A 16,471-nucleotide genomic window follows, 5' to 3' on the forward strand; every position below is an offset into this window, starting at 1 on the left:
TTCATCTGATCTATCTTGCTGGCTGCAGACTTGCATAGCTTCATATTGCTGTCCATTAAATTTACTATGCTGCTGAGGAAATTTACAAGCGGACCCTGAAGCAGTTTTTTGTAGAACACCCTGGTTGATATCAGAGAAGGACGAGACATTCACGGCTTTCATGAGCTTTCCAATTTCCGATTGCATATCCTTTTCCACTGTGTGTAGTAAGTCCACAGAGAAATTCATCAGGTTAGCGTGGTGTGTAACACTTGCAGATAACGACTGCTGATAACAATCTAAAAACGATACAAATGCTAAGTGGTTTACTGCGAACTGATACAAATGCTAAGTGGTTTACTGCGAACTGATGATTTGATTTGAAACTTTTACAAAATAGCAAGTATACAAATGTACAGCAATTCGAACAAACATATAAAATGGGCCGAAATGTATAAATGCTAAAAAGCGTGGGTCAGTGAAACAAGTACAGAGGACAACTTTCAGAACAAGAGTTTTTTGGCCGCCCAAAGTCTCAATAACATCACCTCCACCTAGTAATAAAATTATGAAATGTGAAAAGTGTGAAACAATCAAATAATAATGTATGTATATAATATAATTGTCTCTCAAATACAGATAACGTCCGTTAACTCTTAAAATACCCCTACAAGTACATATTATACTGATCGGTGGTGTCCGAGAAACATGAATTACGTCATCATGGTGTCTTCTTAACCCGGCTACAGACCTTCCCGTTACGGATGTAGTGGTCGAGATGAGTCTGTTCAGCCCTCTTCTTCTTCAGGTCAGTTACCACGTTCTTCCTTGCTGCACGCTCTTCACTGGATCTATCAGGACAGATCCATACATTTTTGTGTGCATCAGCCATCTTCAGTCTCCCTGTTTTCATCAGAATCTGATGAACTGCTGTTGAGCTTGGGACGGTGATCTTGACTGGTCGGATAGCCGTACCTGGCCTCTTCCAGCCGACTCTAGTCGCTTCAAAATGAGGTTTCTCCCCGATCTCCTCCAATAGTGCGGTTACCAGAGCTGGTAGCTGTTCTTCATCCTCTTCTTTCAGACCAAACACTATCAGATTCTTGCTCCTGTCCTCCTCTGCAGCCACACTCTTCATTACATTCTTCAGAATTTTGCTGTTGCAGACCGCGCCACTTGTGCTGTTCTTTTGTACAGCTGCACTGTAGCTCTTAATTCCTGTCTCCACCGTTGTTTGTACTGTCTCTTCAACTGACGTCTTAAACAACTGTAGTTGTTCGTCCTTCTGCACTAGCAACTGGTCCTGCAACCTGACCATCTTTTCCTTGTCTGCTAGTGCTTCCGTCTTGAGGCACTCAACGATTTCCATCATAGCGCTCATCTGACTACTCTGCCGTCGTACGAGGTCTGCTGCTTGCATAACCCAGTTTGCCATATACCTTTTATAGATAGACGGAGACATGAGTATTTCCTGGTCCATATTTCCACGAATTTCGAAGTTTTCTAATTTCAGTTCTCTTGCCATCGAAGTGAACCATCTTTCAGCACAGCCCTCTACATCTTCCTTTTCTTCGTAGTTGAAATCCTTGATTTTCTTCTGAGATCGGGTCAAATTCAGATCATCCTCCATGGTGTACTTGTATAAAAATGCTAAGTGGTTTACTGCGAACTGATACAAATGCTAAGTGGTTTACTGCGAACTGAACAGTAACCTATGGTCCCACTATGGCCTATACCTCTGTCTATGGCTAAGCATGGGTAAAATTTTCCGAATTTCCCATTATGATTTGCCACATATCAGGCATTCTATTGAACTTTTCCAGGAGTTAATTTGGTTTGATGATAAGGCTCTGTCCTGACTACTGAGGGTACAGCCCCATTGTTCCTTCTTTACTCGGCGCAATGTACCCCCCCCCCCCCTACCGCGTCTATCAGACGTTAAATACTAGCCCGCTTAACCCCGGCCCCCAGACTGCTTTCCTACTAATATTCCTGGGCTTTAAGTGTCATCCCACCTCAAACACGTGTACGTGTTATCCAGTGGACCTCAAATGAATAAAATTAGAATATAATGACAAAATCCTGTCATCTGTTAATTATGAACTTATCAGAAACATGTTTTCAGCTTACAAATACCGCACGCCACGTTCCACAATTTTCTTAGTTTCTGGATTGTACTGCTCGCATGGTATGGGTCCCAACTGACGGGCTTGAACGTTAGCTTATAAATATAATATGCATTTAGACACATTTATGATGATGAAGTTATGGTCACTAATGTACATTTACCACCATCCACTCATTCCATACGTATGATTATGATGTGCTTATTGCACCGACTATATTATATATCCTCACATTTATGATAATTGCAATGAGACTAATTAATTCAACAATTCCAGGATGGTTGTTACCAGTAGTGCGCACGTATCCACCACCAGTTATGAGACCCTCACCGCCCCTCTCCTCCCAATATCAGAAACATGGGACCACATCCTGGCATTCAGCAGCATCGCTTGCTTCATAGTCGGGACTATAGGCAACATTCTAGCCTTGATCTACTTTGCAAACCAGAGGAAGGATCTACCAACTAAGATCTACATCTTGATGGCAATAACGGACGCGCTGTCCTGTTTACTAGTCATAGCAGTTGGACTAAGCTTCATAAACGAACGACAGGCTGGTCTGTTCGAGTACTCGTGGCTGTGCGACATTTGGTCTACTGTGTGGAACGTTACTCCCTACTTCTCAGTCTTCCTAGTCCTGGTTCTGAGCGTGGTCCGGACAATATCAGTTAAGTTTCCTTTCACGGAAGTTAAACATAAAGTGGTTCTGGCCATCATCACCCTCTACCTTGTCTACCTTATCGCTCGAATAGTCGGCCCCCAGATTATGAAAAAATCTTACAACGACTTCGATCTAATACATAGACAGCACGTGTATTGCGGGATAAATATCTACAAAGTAGATGCGATATATCACTACACGTTAGCTTCTAATGTAATTCAACTAGCAGGTCCAGTGATCCCCATAATAGTGAGTTGTGTGATATCCTGCTACTGTGTTCTCAAATCTCGCAAAGCCACTGCCTTGTCCCGGAGAACATGTGTACAGAAGACTCTGTCCATACCTAAAACCAGTGTGTCCCATCAAGCCAGTGTAGAGAGTGAGGCTAGCGACGGCTCCAGGGATTCAGGGACCTGGAATAAAGTCAAGAGGACAGCCAGGAATCTCTCTACTACTATTTCCCTGTCTTCAGGGAGGACAGCGAGAAATCTGTCTACCATCTCTACTGTATCGTCCATGGGGGCCGGCAAAGACAGACAGATAAGAGCTACAATTACAATCCTGCTCATCACAGGAATGTACATCGTTTTCAACGTTCCAGTCTTCGTCTACTACCTCTTCTTCGTGATAGAGATGTTCATAATGCCTAAAGACAAATGGGTCTTCCTGGTGAGTGATCATGTGAATTACTATGGCTGGAACCTGGTGTTTGTGCAGTGTGTGGCACTCAACGCAGCGATCAACCCTGTCGTCTACTGCTGGAGGATAGAGAAAATGAGACATTTCTATGCCTGGCACCGATTTAAAGTGTGGTTAAAGAGCTGCAAAGATCATGTTCAGGTTTGTCTCGGACTGAAGGACAAATGCCACATAATGCAGCGGAGATCTGTATCTGGAGCTTCCAATGGATATAGTCGAACTTATGTGGAGGTCATTCAGGAAGAGGCGACAGTTTAATTAGGTATTAAATTTTAGGAGAACCCAAATATTTTAACCATGAGAAAATAATTCACCAGCGCACAAATATGTATGGATTGACCGATTGATGTTTAGTTAATGACCATAACTATGTAGTATCGTAATCATAATTATTCCCATTCCATAGTTGCAGTATCAGTTAGTGTATTTTTTAAATCAACAAATCTTGATAACAAATATCAAAGATGAATATGTTGGATACCCAACTTATTAACAGTATTTTTGACTTAATAGTTGATGTAAAATGATATTTAGAATATCTTTTAAACTGACCTTTATGTGATCATGAAGCAAAGATAGGTTCTTGTTTTTTATTGGACTACTCCCAATCTTATCAAGAATATCCTCTTTAGCAGAGAGACTTGCTTCAAATCCAATCTTATCGGTGTCATAATTCTGCAAGTTATAACCGCTTTATTATTTTGATTTACGATCTTTGATTAATTCAAATATAAACATTAAACATCGTTACGAAACCATAATAAATTAAGCGAACGAATAATTGTAATTGTTTGTAAATGTATGTTTTAATATTTTATTTTAAACTTTAAATTTTCTGCATTTAAAATTGATTTATCCAGAAAAAATGTTAGTTAAAAACCTTGGATGGTAGTTGTTTGCTGGAAGACATCACACTTTCTTGTTCGTCACCGGACCTGAAATGCACGAAAATTAAATGCTAAACATTTTTGAAAAAGTTGTTTAAGAAAAAGTTGTTCTCCTTTGTTTTCTAAACACACTGCTTTGAACTAGAATCTTCTAGGATATTTAGAACGTGACGTATTTGCGGAAAACCAAAGCGGTAAAAAGGTGGTAAAAAAGTTTCAGAAATTTTGGGAACTCTCTGGAATGATTACTGGGACCTGTCCCGACCATTTCCCGTTAAAATCGCTTTCTTGCGAATTTTGTCCGACAAAGGCTTAAATTAGGACGTATTTGGCTGTACTAACCCGAAACCCTTAAATTCACGAAGCAATTTTTAGACAAGTTTTTGGATTCCCTAATAATGTTTTTAGTGTGCTGGAAACTAGGCGTTTCCAAACAGGAATTGTAAAACTAATAACGAAACAGCAATAAAAGCATCGTGACCTCAGTAAAACTAAAAGTCTTATACAATAAAAACCCGATTTATCGTACCCCAAATTCCTTCCATTTTCAACAAAATTTTTGAAAAATGACTAATAGAGATCTCAAGACCTTCGGGAGCCGAATAACCAATATTAGGGGTGGGGCGTATGGGTTCCTGGAGAAAAATGACTATAAAAATGTTTGCCCAAAAGTTTCAGCTGGACGGTTTTTTTTTGTGGTTCCTGGGACTATGGACAACACATTCCTGTAGACAAACCTTTGTTACGAATTTGTTCACAGATTGACCCATAAACAGTAATTCTTGCCCTAACTATAAATGTTTAGTTTTATATCAGGTGATCCATCGTTTAATACGGCTTGTGAACGGGAACTTAATGTCAAGCAAGCTTGTCACACTCATACATTCCAAATCTACGTTTTACTTGACTGTTTGTCGACGATTACCCCTGATTGGGAACCAGTATTATGCGGACGGGAACCATGTGTAACTCATATTATTATTAATAAAAACCCCGATTTACCGTGCTTTATTCCTTTCCTAAAACTGTGCGGCTAATCCGCGTATAAAAACATCTTGTTCCAGATAATAATGGCCGTGGTCGTCTTGAAACTTTTCGGGGTAAGCATTTTCCAGTTGATAAAGGTTTTGTTATAATCGAGTTTATAATTATACTTATACTTAATTTTATAGTTAAGATACACGTCATAGCGCTAGAAAGAACTGAGAATGGCTGCATTGATCTCACATATTCCGCCACAGCAGATTGAATGCTTCACCAACCCTGCATCAGATTCAAGTTTGAGACTTTTCTTCGCTGATCGGATATTTCCATCTTGATCGAGTAGACTCTGTGAATCACTAAGAGGCGGAGTCCGGATTAAACTTCTAGCAGAGACGCCTGAATAATTGTCCAGATATCTAGATATGTATCTAGGACTATCGGAACTGGTCATTTGATCTCTGCTGACAGTTTTAAGACAGTGAAGAATGACCGTAAAATGAAACGATACAAAGTTTATTCACGACGCGACAGCTGAGTGCCTTTCTAATTCGTAACGAACTACTGCATGCAACTGAACTATCGAGTTTTAAAAAGCGCGGGGTTTTGAGGAACCTATTTGCTAAACAATTGATCCATGTACTTGATGTACGTAAAATAATCTGCCCAGTAATTAGTGAAGAATGCTCCATTCTGCTCACTGATTGGCTGGATAATGAAACAAGAGATCTGTGAGAAGAGTTTTAACTAAATCAGGACGGCCCAGAAACCGTCGTGTGATGGGGTTGAGTTACAACATTGTCAATCACAGCATACAACTTGACTATGGGATAATGGGTACTACAAGATCCCAGTGGAACTAATTTAATCCCAGATGGCAGATATCACGCCCGATCCTACAGTCTACACCAGAGGGGACTGTCCTTGATAACTGATAAATAGAGTCAGATATTTAACAACGGACTAGGGGCCATCTACTTAGGACGTCCGACAAATAGGGAGGGGGTGGTTTTGGAATTTCGGACAAATCCGGACAGGGGGAGGGGGGTGGTTTCTGAAAATCCGGACGTCCGGAAAATTTGGCAGAATTAACGAAAAAGTCCCATTTATTTTCAACTCTTTGACACTAATTCATAATTACTATGTAAGTTTAGATCCCTGTATTTAAATTTTGAACGAAAAGTTGATTCCCAGAATCCCAGAGCAGCTCATGAAAGCCGAGACACAACTCGCATATTCTATTTTATTAGTAACTACACATTTTATTTATGTAATGAATTTGAGTTGGTTTTATTTGTACTCTTAAATGTAGCTGGAAATCCGCCGGACGTCCGGGGAGGGGTGGTTTTGAAAATTCGGACACACCCGGACAGAGGGAGGGGGTGGTCTGAAAATCAGTGATTTTGGCGGACGTCCTAAGTAGATGGCCCCCTACCTTACGAGACATATTTAGATGGTACTAAAGTCGGTGGTTTTTCGAAAAAAACACCATATTTTCGGACTACCAAAATTTAGGTCACCATCATTATTTTCCCCAAATTATTTTTCACGTATTTTCTTTAATCATGACTTTATCGATTTACTGATATCAACTTATCAATATTTATATAGTGAGTTATAAATATGATACATCAAACAATTAATGAACACTAGTATTCGATAATGAATTACTTTTGGACACGTTCCATTAAAAATGAGCAAACTCTATCACTACTTTATTGGCCACGGCGGTGAAATTTCAGAGTAGTGGAAGATAACAACAAACAAACACTGTCGGTCTCCTATACCCTCCGGAGGATTATAAGTTAAGTTAGGGCCAAGCACAAAAGAAAATCGCGATTATTTAGGCCCAAAAATCGCGGCGCCGCGACATGCCAAACTACGCAAAATCGCGGCGAAAGATAATGTATTTGTAGAGCAAAGTTAGATGTCATATTAGTTAACTAGCTCGTTAGTCTAGTTAGACTAGCTATAAATACTGATCAGAGCTTACTTTTAGATCAGCTGATCAGTGATCAGAGAAGATCTTTGTATTTAATTTTCTCAAATATTGGGTTTCATTTTTGTAAAATGAGGAGATGGAAAAAAATCCCCAAATACCTTGATTTAATTTGGGGTACGAAATGTGAAGGTTTTCGGAAAAATTCCATATTTTCGTTCCGAAATCATTTAGGTCGACATAGGAATTATGTCGAACATAAAATTAAATATATAATTTGTCAAGGTGAAAGGTCACTTCATAAACTCTGATCTATCGAAAAGTTCAATTCTATTCTATTTTTCTTGGAAAGCACTTATCAGAATTCTATTAGGCTAATTGTATGCCTGAATTACATTTACAGCCTTAAACTTTTAAACGAGACCTTATAAAAAAATTTATAAGATTTATAAAGCAATATTCTAACCTGATTCAAACTGCTGACAAGTTGAGTATCGTTCGTTCATCCCCATCACGCTACAACCTTAGTAATGTCACATCATACCAAAGGAACTCAAAACCAATAATTACAAGCGAGAATATGATATATATAGCGAGAAATACCTTTTAGTAAGGATGCAATTTGAAATACCTATTCGTGAGGTAATTTTATGTCGTGAGTCTTATAATGCCGTTAAATGATGAATCTAATAAAAATGAAGCCATTTTGGTTATCTAAAAAGCAAATAAATAACAGTTTGACAGAAATTGTTTCTTAAAATACAATTATGAAAAATACATAATTTACCCCGTTATATACTTCACAGTTCACACAAATAATCTTTTTTTCTGATGAAATAATGAATAGCATGTTGAGACTTGCATGGTAGAGATGCGATAGTTAATAAGTTAATAATTAAAAAGAATAAGTTAACCATTAAAAAGCCACCTGGGCCATGTGGATCGCTGTGCACTAGAAAATGTACAACATTTTAAAGTTTCAAGACCTAAAACAAATTTAAAATGATCAGATCTCATATCTCCCCTTTAACTTTAACCTCGGAACAATATTCATGCTCTGAAGTTCCTGAATCAACAGTTTACACCCGTACGGCATTTGAACGTTACTAATATTGCAGGAGGAGGAGCAGTATTGACAATACCCAGTGTACCCTAGCAACCCACATTGTGTACAAACCTCAACCTCAAACTGATCTGAACTGATCATAAGTCTCTCTAACAACAACATGGAGCTACCGTATGAGATCAGGCAATCTCGCTCCATCTCTCCCAACCTCAATCCTCCGTCTTTACTCCGACCTTCAGTCGGCTGGTGCGTCAGTGTTGTCATGGGTCCCATAGCACGGGCATGCATTTTGTCTTTCACCATGTGTTTTAGTTTCTGGTAGTAAGTCGGCCCGAAGAATATATAAGCCTGAAGAGGCTCGCCTGTGATGCCAGAAGTGACAAATTCTTTACCTCCGTAATTGTATCCACAAGTCACCAAATCCTCACATATGTCCTTAACTTTGTCGCCACCAAACGCTGTACCATACCCAAAGTGTCCTTTCAGAACTCCCCGTTTTCCTCCCACCAACTCGATCAGTTTCCCGACTGTCATACGAGAAGGGAACCCGTGAGGGTTCATGATCATGTCCGGACAGATGCCAGTATCACAGAAGGGCATGTCTTCCTGATTGACTATGAGTCCTGTAACTCCCTTCTGTCCGTGCCGACTACTAAACTTGTCCCCAATCTCGGGTCGTCTAGTCTGCCTCAACAGAACTTTTATCAGATAGGCGTCGGATAGCGTGGAGGTCATCATTACTCGTTCAGCGTAACACTCCACGTTTTGGCGGTGAGTTAGTGGCTGGTCCGTGAACTGGACCTCCTCGTATGCTGTGGTGTCCATTGTCGCTACCGGCACTCTCTTGTTCACTATTACTGTCCTGTTCTTGACCAGTAGTCCTGGCTCTATGATACCATCCTCACTCAAACTCTGGGATGATTTGGGTTAAGGGGGCAGGGGGGGGTCTTTATGAAATTTCTCTCAAAATTGATTTTATAGTTGTTTCTAATAGAGGGGAGTGATATCTATCTGCTACTTTTGGTCCCATGGAAAAATTTTGTTCCTAGCCGAAATTATTGCCGGTCAAAGGTCAGCGCACATGTGTAATTGTATTGCGCGAGCGATTTTCAATCGCGCGCCCTGAAAATCGAGTCTAAAAATCTATCTCCTCCTACATTTTTTGAGCAATCACCTTGAAACTTTCAGGATATGTTCTAAGGACCATTTAGAAACTTTTAATCTTTTTAGAATTTCGAGATAGGCCTTTAAAAAATTTTTATTCGATTTTGAAAATCTTGGACCTCGTTTTTTGACGATTTTTTCAGGTCCAAGATTTTCAAAATCGAATAAAAAATTTTTAAAGGCCTATCTCGAAATTCTAAAAAGAGTAAAAGTTTCTAAATGGTCCTTAGAACATATCCTGAAAGTTTCAAGGTGATTGCTCAAAAAATGTAGGAGGAGATAGATTTTTAGACTCGATTTTCAGGGCGCGCGATTGAAAATCGCTCGCGCAATACAATTACACATGTGCGCTGACCTTTGACCGGCAATAATTTCGGCTAGGAACAAAATTTTTCCATGGGACCAAAAGTAGCAGATAGATATCACTCCCCTCTATTAGAAACAACTATAAAATCAATTTTGAGAGAAATTTCATAAAGACCCCCCCCTGCCCCCTTAATACAATTGTAATACAAAGACGAAATTTTATGAGCGTAACGAAGCGTCTTTAAATCAAATTTTAAGAATTGATTTGATTAATTGATTCATTCGGTAAGTCAAAAAACTCGATATAATATAATATTTTCAGATGTTTAGTTCCTAATATACAGTTATACAATATCTGTTTATTTCTCTAACCTTGTGTTTTTCTATGACTTCCCCGGTAGTTGGGTCTCGTGAAGGACCATCCACCCTATCAAACGTCTGATTTGGATACTTCTTCAGGTTAGTCTGCGCCTTCGTATACACCAAACACCGACCGTACCCTCTATCTATAGAAGCCTGGGACAAGAGGAAAATCCGTGTACAATGCATGAAATGGTGTAATACACAAAACAATGTCAAGTCTATCAAGTCAAAGATTGTGTAACACAATTCACTGTAATTATTAACTAACTTTGTTGATGACGATAGCATCCTCGATGTCGTAACCACTGTACGACATAACAGCGATAACAGCGTTCTGACCCGCTGGAAGTTTATCAAACTGTATCAGATCTATAGTCCTGGTTCGCACCATTGGAATCTGAAAACAAAGCAGTCAGGTTTCAGGTTGTTGTGGTCGGTGAACCTGGGAATGTTATTCTGGCAAGTTGAAACCCGTCCACCTACTTTATATTTCTCTAAAAGTAGCGCGGCGAGTAAGAACTGAAAACCTGTCATTTAATACTCAGTGAACCATGTTCACTTTGTTGCCAACTCCAATCACTCAAAGGATACTCTTCACTAAAATTAAAATGTAGACATCACTTTAACTCCGCTAAGAAATTGTTGTCGGCAAGTACCCGACTGATTGAGATACTGTCCACACTTAGCGCATGACAATTGACATGCATAGTTGAGTAGGTTTATGTAGACATGTACATTTTCAGGGACAGCTCAAGTGTTAAAACAGTAAGAATGAGAAGAACTTGATTAATATAATCCTATAAATAAATAATTTCTAATCATCAGTCAGAAACTGGCCAAGGTTATGCGGGTATAGGACACGAGGGGCGAAGGCGGTGGACACTACTCACTAGGGTGGATCTCATGATACTCGCTTTAACATGGACAGTGGAAACGAGAGCGGAACTAAACACACCAAACTTCATACAATTTGATTTTTTTTGTATGTTGACTTTAATAACATATAACACACAAAACGCCACTTATTTGTAGACGGGCTTTCCCCATAAATCAGGATTTAATCATAATAAAACTAACTTAATAATGAAACAAACTTAAAATGTGTATAAAGATAGTTCATTACCTGAGGGTATACAATATTGTACATAAGAGTGTCGATGCGGTTCTGTTGGTTGTAGCCGATGACGCCCATCGCTTGTTTACCCATAGCACACTGGTAAGTGTTACGAGGTGATTGGTTATGATGAGGGTACGGAATCAGTCCAGCACACGCACCTGCAAAACATTAAAACATTTAACTTAATGTTTTGGAACCTCTCCACCAGCTTTAATATTGGAGTACAGTCATTATTGGGTCTGTCATTAGCGTGTGTACTGTGTAGGTACACTTTACCACATGAAACAATAATTGTATTAGTGTTTGTTAAGCCTGCTTTGGATGAGGGATCTACGTGGAATTCTGAAAATTTATCATTTCTCCAGGAAGCATATTTCCAAATTGGTCCAAGTTGTTTTCTATTGTCAGCTTTAACTTCAAATCCGTGGTGCCATTATATCATTATATATTATATAATGCAATTTAAGGACGTTTTAAATTGACTTCACTTCACTAACAGGTGTTGTATTTTCATTACATCACACATTGTTGAACGGCATGAGAATTTGTGGAAAGCAAACGAACGAATAGTTCGTAAAAGATCGTCGCTTGAGATCGGAGATTTCAAAACGTTTAAGAAAAATGTTAAATTCTCTGACAAAAAATATCTGACATTGTAAAATGATAGAGGTAGGTTAAAAGGGATTAACTTAAAAGTCAACATTTTTCAAAGTTTTCTTGGAAACTACTTTTGTTCATGTTTCATGCTACCTTGATCATTATGAGCCGAAAATGTTTGTTCGGTTTTCGAAGTCCGCACCTACCCTTTGATATACGATTTTGGACTCGAGGGTTCCCCTTTGTAATGCGATCTCGGAAGGCAGGCCTCCCCTTCGCAATACGAGCTCGGAAGCGGGAGCTCTGCCTTCAGGGCTTCAGAGGTACGTATCGAGAATGAATCAGACCGAAAATTTTCTAAGTCAAAATTATTTTTCAAAGTTTTTCTGGAAACTACTTTTGTTCATGTTTCATGTTTCATGCAATGCTAGGCTAGACCGGTCTGTTTCTGTTACATCACCTTACAAAATTATACCTGATGCTGCAAGAAATAGGATATGCAAATATCGCTTCGTTGGCCCCACTGAATACGTGGATGGCAAGAGTTAGTAGTGTAGTGTAAAACATATTGTATAGCGTCGTGCTTGCAGAGTTTTCATGATATCAAACATTGTAGGTTTGTTCACAAGATTGCTTTTAAACCTCCGATTGATATTATAGCTCTTGTGAATTCCACTTTATAGAAACGTTAACAATATCTGTCAATATCATTTCATGTTTTTACGACTTGCCACGGGATATATTACGGGATATATTACGTTATCCGTTTTTCAGATATCGAGTGCAGATGAATAGGAAACGGGAGAGGCCGATTTTCGGATAAAGAACACTCCGAAGTATGAATTTTTATCGAAAGCTATACTTCTCCATTTTTATATGTTCTATCAGTCTCAGTCAACAAAATATTCCTCCCCGCGTTTTGCCAAAGGTTTGGGACCCAGCATTCAGTGAGTATCTGACAACCAAACCAAAGGTTATCATTCTGGTAACCGCATTCAGATCTGGTTCGACTTTCATGGGAGAACTATTCAATCAAAACCCAGATATTCTGTATGATTTCGAGACATTTCACGCAGGGGCCCTGTCAGAGAGAAAAGGCCAGGGAAACTATAAAGGAGAAGATCCCAGACACACTGACGATGAGCTGAACATGCTAATGTTGCAACAACTAATCAACAACTGCACTATAATGCCCAGTGTTTTCCTAAACGCTCTGCATAAGTACTGGCGATGTCCTAAGACTACTAAAGAGATGATGGAGCTGTTCGGAGAGGAGACGTGTAAAGAAAACGATTGGTTTAAGGGGCCGAGTATTAAAGAACTTAGACAGTACCTCTGCAGGAAACGAGATGCGGTCGTGTTGAAGGTAATTCGTCTTCGTAGATTGAAAGATCTGGAGCTAATTAAAAACATTCACAAGGCGGATGTGAAGGTGATACAATTGTTGAGAGACCCGCGAGGTATGTTTAGATCAAGAGGCGGATTTAAAGACATTTTTCAGATAAGGAGGCACCAATTACAGTGGACACATCACGAGAAGTGGACCAAACTCGCTTACGAAGCTCATACCGAGTGTGAAAGTTACATAAACGATATCGAGTATGCAGAAAATAGTCCATGGCTTAGAAACCGATACATGAAAGTAAAACATGATGATATGGCGACACAATATTTGGAGATAGCCCAAAAATTGTACGATTTTATCGGACTGCCACTTCCAAATATAGTTAAAGATTTTTTGGAAGAAGCAGTTAACGCGGAGGACCCAGCCGATAATCAGAAGGACAAAGCGGGTGACGTAGGGAAAGGGGGTACGCTGAATACAATCAAAAACTCTAAAGCAGTTAACGATAAGTGGCTAAATTGGAGCATTGATAACATCAGAAATGTAGATAGACATTGTGCAAGGTTAATTAGGAAAATGAACTGGCCTTTTCTGCTGGAGGACACAAAAAGATTCTTCGAGTTCGAGCCAATTAATTGACGTTTTTAATACTTTTATGCAATTTTTACACGCCTATGAAGCCTGAAGGGTTGTGACGGATGGTTTAAATAATAGAAATATAATTTTGAAGGATATATAATATGTATGGTAACGATTTTTTGAAATTTGTATGGTTTTCAAAGAAAAGGGGATACTTTTACTGCAATAGGTATTTAAGGTAGGTACTATTTTGATTAAATATAAGTTAATACAATTCATTTTTTACCATCGATTGAAATCATAAGAACCTGTATTCTAAAATAAGTTGTTAACGTAGTTTGCATACGAATTTGATATTTTACAAGATCATAAAGGGGGGGGTGTCATGTCCGTCTATGTCCGCCTATGTCCTGTCCTTTTTGGATTCTATGAGACAACGGACGTGTTTTTTGGGACACGGACGGACACGGACGGACATTGGCGGACTCGAACGGACATTGGCGGACTCGGACGGACATTGGCGGACTCGGACGGATATTGGCGGACCCGGACGGACATTGGCGGACTTTGATGGACATTGGTGGACATTAGCGGACATTGGTGGACATTAGCGGACAAACATTTTGAGGACTGAAGAGTACTGAAGAGTACTGAGGAGGATGGCTGAGAAGGATGGCTGAGGAGGATGGCTGAGGAGGATGACTGAGGAGGATGACTGAGGAGTGAGGAGGATGACTGAGAGGGAGGAGAAGGATCAGGAAGACCCAGGAGGAGGAGGAGGAGGACCCAGAAGGAGGACCTAGGAGGAGGAGGAGGAGAACTGAGGAGGATGACTGAGGAGGAGGAGGACTCAGGAGGAGGACTGAGAAGGAGGAGGACTGAGGAGGATGGCTGAGGAGGATGACTGAGAGGGAGGAGGAGGAGGAGGAGGAGGAGGAGAAGGACTGAGGAGGAGAAGGAGGACCCAGGAGGAGGAGGACCCAGGAGGAGGAGGACCCAGGAGGAGGACCCAGGAAAAGGCCCCAGGAGGAGGAGGAGGACTGGGGAGGAGGAGAACTGTTGAGGACTGATGAGGAGGACTGAGGACGAGGAGAAAGAGTAGGAGGAGGACTGAGGAGGGGAGGAGGAAGAGGACTGGGGAGGATCAGGAAGACCTAGGAGGACCCAGGAGGAGGAGGAGGAGAAGGACCCAGGAGTAGGAGGACTGAGGAGGACTGAGGAGGAGGACTGACGATGACTGAGAAGGAGGAGGACTGAGGAGCACTGAGGAGGATGGCTGAGGAGGATGGCTGGGGAGGATGGCTGAGGAGGATGACTGAGGAGGATGACTGAGAGGGAGGAGGAGGACTCAGGAGGAGGACTCAGAAGGAAGAGGAGGAGGACTCAGGAGGACTTAGGAGAAATGAGAAGGAGGACTGAGGAGAACTGAGGAGGAGGAGGAGGAGGACTGAATAGGAGGAGGAGAAGGAGGGGGACTGGGAGAGGACTGGGGAGGAGGAGGACCCAGGAGGAGGAGGACTGAGGACCGAGGAGGAAGAGGAGGAGGATGAAGAGGAGGAGGAGGACCCAGGAGGAGGAGGACTGAGGAGGAGGACTGAGGAGGACTGAGGAGGATGACTGAGAGGGAAGAGGAGGAGGAGGAGGACTGAGGAGGACTGAGAAGAAGGAGGAGGAGGAGGAGGAGGACTGAATAGGAGGAGGAGGAGGGGGACTGGGGGAGGATGGAGGACTGAGGAGAAGGATGAGGAGGAGGACTGAGGAGGAAGAGGAGGAGGATGAAGAGGAGGAGGAGGACCCAGGAGGAGGACCCAGGAGGAGGACTCAGGAGGAGGAGGACTGGGGAGGAGGACTGTTGAGGACTGATGAGGAGGACTGAGGAGGAGGAGGAGGAGTAGGAGGAGGACTGAGGAGGGGAGGAGGAAGAGGACTGAGGAAGATCAGGAAGACTTCGGGGGAGGAGGAGGAAGAGTAGGAGGAGGAAGCATCTGAATGTTATTTCCATTTTTGTCCGTTTTTGTCCATTTTTGTCCGTTTTTGTCCGCTCTATTTTTTGTCCGTTTTGAAAATATAGGGTACCGAACGGACAAAAAACATGATCTCCCTTAGACAGCAAAAATTGAACATTATATTTAGCAATTTAGGTGTCCATTAATGTCCGCCTATGTCCGCCTATGTCCGTCTATGTCCGCCTATGTCCGTCTATGTCCGCCTATGTCCGCCTATGTCCTGTCCTTTTTGGATTCTATGAGACAAGCGGACATAGACGGACGTGACACCCCCCCCCCCCCCCCCCCCCCCCCCATAAAATACCGGCCAAATATTGCTGCAATTTTCAAACTAATACTTACTGAGTAAAGTGAACGGTTCTATTTCCAGATGCGTGGAATAAATGTCTATGTGTGATTCATTGAGTGCTATGTTGGAGTCATTCTCCTCGTTTACATCCAGATACTCAACAAGTCCATCTTTCAAGAAATCCTGTGATTGATCGTAACGTCAAATAAAAATTGCCGAAGAATATTCTAATATTAAAGTATACAGAACTCAAATAATTAAGTTTCACAATTCGGTCGCAAAACGGGGTCATTCTACGAATTTAAAGAATATGAGTCAAACAACTGGTGTAAGACAAGGTGAAAATGCTCTTTAAATACTCCTTATT

At 41.0% G+C, this 16,471-nt stretch overlaps 3 protein-coding genes across 5 annotated transcripts in view; 1 reads left to right on the forward strand and 2 right to left on the reverse strand.

Annotated features, from left to right (window-relative positions):
• Positions 1 to 7,805, reverse strand: part of LOC134815776 (protein FAM81B-like) — a 31,333-nt gene extending 23,528 nt beyond the window's left edge. The window contains exons 1-3 of one of the 2 annotated variants that reach the window (XM_063824366.1): positions 5,615 to 5,985; positions 4,346 to 4,400; positions 4,018 to 4,140 (exon numbers count right to left, since the gene is read on the reverse strand). In XM_063824366.1, coding sequence (XP_063680436.1) covers positions 4,018 to 4,140; positions 4,346 to 4,400; positions 5,615 to 5,787 — 351 coding nt within the window. In that variant the 5' untranslated portion in view covers positions 5,788 to 5,985. Of the gene's footprint in view, positions 1 to 4,017; positions 4,141 to 4,345; positions 4,401 to 5,614; positions 5,986 to 7,738 lie in introns of those variants that run through there. The other variant, XM_063824367.1, reaches the window with a different exon arrangement.
• Positions 7,806 to 7,976: 171 nt separating this feature from the next.
• The window catches only part of LOC134815658 (DNA-directed RNA polymerase III subunit RPC2-like), a 101,375-nt gene continuing 92,880 nt past the window's right edge, over positions 7,977 to 16,471 (reverse strand). For both annotated transcript variants that reach the window (XM_063824211.1, XM_063824210.1), the window contains 5 exons: positions 16,158 to 16,287; positions 11,295 to 11,446; positions 10,440 to 10,568; positions 10,181 to 10,324; positions 7,977 to 9,250 (listed from right to left, as the gene is read on the reverse strand). In XM_063824211.1, coding sequence (XP_063680281.1) covers positions 8,279 to 9,250; positions 10,181 to 10,324; positions 10,440 to 10,568; positions 11,295 to 11,446; positions 16,158 to 16,287 — 1,527 coding nt within the window. In that variant the 3' untranslated portion in view covers positions 7,977 to 8,278. The remainder of the gene's footprint in view (positions 9,251 to 10,180; positions 10,325 to 10,439; positions 10,569 to 11,294; positions 11,447 to 16,157; positions 16,288 to 16,471) is intronic.
• Positions 12,458 to 14,087, forward strand: LOC134815322 (carbohydrate sulfotransferase 1-like). The gene is made up of 2 exons (XM_063823839.1): positions 12,458 to 12,497; positions 12,660 to 14,087. The coding sequence occupies exon 2, from the start codon at positions 12,724 to 12,726 to the stop codon at positions 13,867 to 13,869; it is 1,146 nt and encodes a 381-aa protein (XP_063679909.1). The 5' UTR covers positions 12,458 to 12,497; positions 12,660 to 12,723; the 3' UTR covers positions 13,870 to 14,087.

The sequence above is a fragment of the Bolinopsis microptera genome, chromosome 5, assembly GCF_026151205.1.
Source record: "Bolinopsis microptera isolate Bmic1 chromosome 5, MBARI_Bmic_1.0, whole genome shotgun sequence".
Lineage (NCBI taxonomy): Eukaryota > Metazoa > Ctenophora > Tentaculata > Lobata > Bolinopsidae > Bolinopsis > Bolinopsis microptera.